At 43.1% G+C, this 6871-nt stretch overlaps 1 protein-coding gene across 1 annotated transcript; it reads left to right on the forward strand.

Moving 5' to 3' along the window:
• Nucleotides 1–2123: 2123 nt before the first annotated feature.
• LOC141771983 (uncharacterized) lies at nucleotides 2124–5631 on the forward strand. The gene is made up of 6 exons (XM_074642536.1): nucleotides 2124–2351; nucleotides 2572–2898; nucleotides 3502–3545; nucleotides 3631–3772; nucleotides 3855–3895; nucleotides 5002–5631. The coding sequence occupies exons 1-6, from the start codon at nucleotides 2312–2314 to the stop codon at nucleotides 5140–5142; spliced, it is 735 nt and encodes a 244-aa protein (XP_074498637.1). The 5' UTR covers nucleotides 2124–2311; the 3' UTR covers nucleotides 5143–5631.
• The last annotated feature ends 1240 nt before the right edge of the window (nucleotides 5632–6871 follow it).

Here is a 6871-nt window from a genome sequence, read left to right on the forward strand (position 1 = left end):
CAGACAGACGGTGAGTACAGAGATATGCAGACAGACGGGAGGAGAACAATAATGAGTTTATTGAACATTAAAGCATGTAAACATGTTCTAGTAGAAACCCAAAATACAGTATGAACCTGGAAATGAGCCTGATATGTCTCCTTTAACATATTAAAGTAGAAGTTCAGCCCTAATGAAAAATAAATAAAATAATATTCTTGAACATATAACAACCTGTTTTTCTTAAAATATTACTTTTGAAATATGTGTTTACAATGTCACTCTGTGGTACATCTTTTTTACCTCAGAGATTAAATGTAGTGTCTGTTTTTTAACCGATGCAGTTGTGAGAGGAGATCTAGAGGTCTGTACCGGCGGGTCACAGACGATGTTTGACACTCTGGACCGGCCCGGTAAAGCTTTTACTGCTGGTACCTACGCCGGTACTGGGTCCATGGAAGATGAATCGGGGGATGGAGTGTACGCCGGTGCCGGAATCGGCCATGCTCAGGCTGAATGGGGCATTTTTGATGTTCAGGCTAAAGGGCCCAACGCCAGCGCTGGAGCCGAACTCTCCACGGCAGCAGGAGCCAGAGCCTTCGCCAAAGCAGAACTGGCCAGCGCTTCGGCCTCCGCTGGTCCGGTGAAAGCTACCATCGGTCTGTCGGCTGACACCGGCGTCGGCATCGGACCTGGAGGGATAGAAGCAAAGGTGCTGGGAACAGGCTTCACCATCGGCAGAAAGATCGGCTTCTCTGTGCTTGGCAGTGGATTTGAGTTTAAACTATGGTAGGCCGTGGTTACGGCAGACCGTGGTTACGGTAACCACGATAGACCGTGGTTACGGCAGACCGTGGTTACGGCAGACCGTGGTTACGGCAGACCGCGGTTACGGTGGACTAATACAGCTGTCTGTGGTTGTGTTTTCTGTAACATTGAAAGCATAAACAGCCTTAATAAATGAAACCTTTACAGTCTCATATCTCTATACAGTCTCTATTTTTCAGTGTCTGATGCTTTTTAGAAAACAGAACCAACATGGAAGAATATTTACTGAAAATAAATAAGATTATAGGACTTTTACTTATTTGACCATTTCCTGCCAACTACTTCCTGTGTTTTTTAAATATAAACATCTTGCAGCCAGCAGAATAAGAGCTGTAGTGGAGGTCTTTATGGTTTTTATATCTCAGCTGAGGCTGATGGGAATGTCAGTATTAGTATTAGTTATATACTGTAATATATTGGTCCGAAGTACAAATCACTAGGTTAATCCAGATGGAGTTCACCAACATGATGGTAAAAATACTGTATGTGTAAAAGTACTTCAAAACATCTTCAATAAAAAAGTACATATTTTGTATAAATACATTTATAAGAAGTGATAACAATATACAGCTCATGTTCATCAGAAGATGTCCAACGCTCTGCGTGCTGTAGCATTAACCGCCAGGTGACCATGGTGGATATTCATTCTGCATTTAATCCTTGATATCATTATATCATCATTAATATCTTCTTTAATCATTAAACTTTGTCTTTTACCACACTCCTTCTAGTCTGTCGTTCTGAAGAAAACAGAAGCTGAAGTTGCTCCATTTAATACGTGATGTAACTTTAACCTATTGACCTCTCTCCGGTCGGTTTCTCTCACCGTGGTTTTAGATCCACTTGTTGCAAGATGGTGATGATGATGATGATGAAGGTTGGATGTGTAATGTCAGTTTGTTCCTACGAAGTAGTTGTTGCGTCTCTGGTTCTCGCTGCACGCTGTAATAATCTGTGCTGTAGTTGTTAGCCATGTGACTTTATGGATGGCAGCGTTGGCCCGTCTACCACGTTGGTCCACTCTGAAATATCTCAACACCTCTACATGTTTTATTGTTGTTGTTAAGATGCTGAACGTGGTAGCTCATTGCCTTACCGAGTCTCTAGCATGGCTGTTAGGCTTGTTTCTGAGTGTTGGAGCACTCAGGTTCAGCAGCCGCTCTGATTGGCTTCTGACTGACTTCTTTTCCATGGCAACGGCAGCCGAGGCTCATGGGTATTGAAGTATTGAGACCCGGTTGCCGTGTCAAAATGATGGCAAAAACGTGATTGCTCACATAAACTAAGTTGAAATGAATAAACTGGGTGACCAGTTAACTAACCCTACAGTGAACCTGCTGAACTTGGTTGAACGCTTCATTTCCACTGTACTAGTCGTGACGTTGGAGGACCGTTGTGAAACAGAGCTGAGAAAGAAGAAGAAAGCCGACGACTCTGGATGTCAGATGTCATCAGACCATCAGAGTGAAGTGAAGCTTTTTATCTCCATCAGGATTAAATCAGAATGAACATCCACATTGTTCTGTTCTTCTGCTTCTTAACAGGTGAGGACTGATTACCTGGCTGTTAATGCAGCACTCACATTTACAGGATGTATCCAACTGCTTTTATTTATTTTAGTTTCTGCTCAATCAATCCACAATAATTTAACGGCTGCATCGAGCAATCAAGTTTTAGTCATCAATTTAATTGTTTAGTTGATAGTAAAAAGAAGAGCAGTTTCCCAGAGCCAGAGGTGATGTATCTCACTGTCGGTCTTTTCAGGAGCTCTCTGTGATGGAACCACCGGTACCTCCGGGTGCATCAACGCTACCGAGGGAGGAAATATCCGAGTCCAATGCTCCCTTCCGTCTGTAAGAAACGTCCGGAAGTTCTTCTGTAAGGACGACTGCAGAGGAGACGATGTTCTCGTTGCAACGTCTGGATCTGGAGCCCAGAATGGCCGATTCAGCCTGGAGGTCGACTCCCAGCGGCTGTACGTGAACATCGCCCAGCTGGTGAAGTCAGACTCAGGCCGGTACAGGTGTGGAGTCAGAAGAAGACGACGTCGCTTCAAAGCTTCGTACGACTTTGACCTCTGTGTTACCGACGGTGAGTTTCATGGAAATGTTTAATGTTCCACAGCACTAATTTCATCATTGCAGCATCTAAAATAACAACACACACTGTAAACACTGTGAATACTAACATTTAAAGAGGACTTTCCTTTACTGGTTATATCGTTTTTTGTGCATTTTAAAGGTCTGAAACAGACAAACAGTTTCAGACAGTCAGCGGGTGAAACGAGGAGCTGCAGCTCAGCCGCTACGAGATCAATAAAGCAGTTAACCATGTTCTAGTAGAAACCCCAAAATTACAAGTATGAACCTGACAACGAGCCTGATATGTCCTCTCTAAGACGCGTTGAGCTGCTCTCTAAGTATTATTGTAGATTAACAATAATTTGAAGGATATTTTACAGTTTTTTTTTATATTTCAGTTGAATATTTTTGCTTTCTTCATAGAAATGGTCTGTCAGATGTAAAGAGCACCAGGATTTGTTTTTTTTTAGACAACAGGTCCAGTTCACAGTCTTATTAATAATAATAATAATGATAATAATATTTAGTGAGTGAATAACTCATTAAACTCGACTGGCCAAAACAAAGTCAGTTATTACAAAAAGGTTTTTTATTGTGTTTTTGTTGTTCGCAGCTCCGTCAGCGGTCCCTGAAACAAACAAGGTGTCTACAGGTACGGCTGGTTATAAAATACTGTTTCAGCAACAACACAGAGAGACAGTTTCACATTAAGCGTCCGAGTTATCATCACAGAAGCTTGTAGAGGACTTTACATCATGTTTGTTTTATATGTTTTCATCCCGTCTCATCAGGTCTGGTCCTGGTGTCGGTCGGGGTACCTGTGGTGGTGGTTCTGTTGGTTGTTGTTCTGCTCTTCTACAAAAAGAGGACGAAGCGGTCTGATGGTGAGTCATCTTTCAACCTCATCTGCACCTTTTTAATGATCACTGATTCAAGATGGAGAGAAATACTTTGTCTGTTCTGCAGGTACCAACAAGACAGGAAACACAGACAGCACCAAGACTCAGGTGACTTTCTAAACTCTCTCTGGTCCAGTTCCAGTTCGGTTCCTCCCCCCTCCCGCTCTGTGGTTCCAGTCCGGTTCCTCCACCCTCCCACTCTGTGGTTCCAGTCCGGTTCCTCCCCCCTCCCACTCTGTGGTACCAGTCCGGTTCCTCCACCCTCCCGCTCTGTGGTTCCAGTCCGGTTCCTCCCCCCTCCCACTCTGTGGTACCAGTCCGGTTCCTCCACCAAACGTCGCCATCGTGGTTTTTGTCCGTCTCCGTCTCGGAGAGAACAGAATTTTTTAAGCAACCACAATGTTACAATAAACTTGAATGAAACTCACGTTCACAGTGTTTCCTGAGGTAATACATGAAGAGAGAAGGAGGCTCATTTCCTATCAGACTTCTATAGAACCAGAGGAGTCGCCCCCTGCTGGCTGCTAGACAGGATGCAGGTTGAAGACTCTTCATCTTTGGCTTCACATTACAGAAACTCACTGTACTCTCTCTAGAACTCATCATCACCCATCCTATGTGTTTGTACAAATATGTCTCTGTCATGTCCTGTTGTTTTTATATTGTTTTTTATCTGTCTATGTTTTAACAGATTTTTGTAAGGTGTCCTTGGGTGTCCAGAAAGGCGGCACTAAATAAAATGTATTATTATTATTATTATTATTAAAGTTCAGTAAAGTTGAGCTGGTGAGGAAAGTCAAACATTTAGCAGCTAAAGAACCACATCTTTTTGTTGTTAGGAGTTGTTTGAGGTCTAAATGGAGCTAAAAGGAGAATGAATACCGGTCAGGTGAATGCTGGTGTGGCTCTGTGGGTGTGTAGACGGACAACATCTCTAGAGAGTGATCATGCTTCAGTGTTGAGGTTTTGAGGTTTTGGGGTTTTGGCTCGTTACATCTTTAAAGAGCAGCCGTAGAAACTGAGAACAGCAGCTGTGGTCAGTTTGGATTCACAGCAGAACTCACATAGTGACGATGTCCACACTACATATCATAATGTCTACAGAAATATCTCAGACCACAGCAGCATCATCCACTTCTCATTTTCCCTCTCATGTACAAACAGCTTCTGCTTTCTGTGTTTCATCATTGTTATTTCATGTTTGTGGTGTTCAGATGGTCCCCTATGAGAACTGGCCTCCTGGCTCCACACGGCCAGACTCCACCTACCAGGACCTCGATCCAGCCACCCGGAACCAGAACCAGATCTACTGGACACTCACTCCCACACAGGACAACACGAAGGATCACGTCTAGAACCGGACCGAGTGTGGTTGAAACCAGCGGTGGAATGTAACTAAGTACATTTACTCCACTACTACTCTTAAGTACAACTTTAAGGTTCTTGTGTTTGACTTGAGTATTTCCATTTTATTGTACTCTATACTTCTCCTCCGGTTCATTTCAGAGGGAAACGTTTCATTCTGCCACATTAACCTGACAGCTGGAGTTACTGTTCACAGATTTAACATCACTTTAAGAATGTACTGCATTATAAATTCAGTATTAAGCAGTGACCGTTAGCCCTACCGTGACTATTAACATGCTGCTGATATAAATGCATCAAGGACATATTCCATGATATAACATCATATAGGATATATTTAACACTCTGAGTCGGGTCATTTTGCAAAAAGAAAAAAGCAATTCTTGCAGAAATCTCCAAAATGTCAAAAGATTTTGATCCCAAATCACAGCATGTCTTCTTCTATGGTGTTCCTCAAGGTCTCGGTGTCTGAATGTGGTATTTCAGAGGATTATTGATCATTTTGATCAATAATCCAGTTGGTAAAAAAAATGGTCCATACAGAAAAACTGTAATTGTTTTCTCCATTAATTGCATAATTGTTTTGTTTATAAAATGCCAGAAAATACTAAAAAGATAATTGAACTGTTATAATTTCCAACAACATGACGTCATGTTTTCATCAATCAACCGTTCAAAACCCCAAAATATTCAGTTTACTGTCGTTTTTCATGACAAAGAAAGAATTCCTCACGTTTGAGAAGCTAAATAATAATACCAGTTAGTTATTAGTTAATAAAACTTCTTCTTATGATACAAACAGCTTTATTTCAACAGACAAAAACCAGAGGAAAAAACAGCGTTGAGATGATAAAGGTGTCTTCACCGTCGACCTTATTCTGTCCTGAACAGTGAAAGAATAAATCAATCTTCAAATTAAAGGTATATTTTTTATTGTAAACACATTACTAGCAGATTCCTTCACTTTGACAAAATGATAACACAATGTTGAAAAGATGGAGATTCTTTGAATCGCAGACAAAAACGTGACATTAATTCTGTTTATGTTACAAACAAACACGGTTTCATGTTACATCATATTTGACCTTCATTGACTTCACCTACAGAAAGAAGGGAGGAGAGGAGGAGAGAGGAGAGAGGAGAGGAGGAGGAGGAGGAGAGGAGAGGAGAGGAAAGGAGGAGAGGAGAGAGAGAGAGGAGAGAGAGGAGAGGAGAGGAGGAGGAGAGGGAGGGGAGGAGAGGAAAGGAGGAGAGGAGAGGAGAGGAGGAGAGGAGAGGAGAGGAGAGAAGAGGAGAGGAGAGGAGAGGAAAGGAGGAGAGGAGAGGAGAGGAAAGGAGGAGAGGAGAGAGAGAGAGGAGAGAGAGGAGAGGAGAGGAGGAGAGGAGAGGGGAGGAGAGGAAAGGAGGAGAGGAGAGGAGAGGAGGAGAGGAGAGGAGAGGAGAGAAGAGGAGAGGAGAGGAGAGGAAAGGAGAAGAGGAGGAGAGGAGAGGAGAAGAGAGGAGAGGAGGAGAAGAGGAGAGGAGGAGAGGAGAGGAGAGAAGAGGAGAGGAGAGGAGAGGAGAGGAAAGGAGGAGAGGAGAGAGAGAGAGGAGAGAGAGGAGAGGAGAGGAGGAGAGGAGAGGGGAGGAGAGGAGAGGAGAGGAGGAGAGGAGAGGAGAGGAGAGGAGAGGAGAGGAGAGGAGAGGAAAGGAGGAGAGAGAGAGAGAGAGAGAGAGGAG

This window comes from Sebastes fasciatus, chromosome 8 (assembly GCF_043250625.1).
Source record: "Sebastes fasciatus isolate fSebFas1 chromosome 8, fSebFas1.pri, whole genome shotgun sequence".
Taxonomy (NCBI): Eukaryota; Metazoa; Chordata; class Actinopteri; order Perciformes; family Sebastidae; genus Sebastes; species Sebastes fasciatus.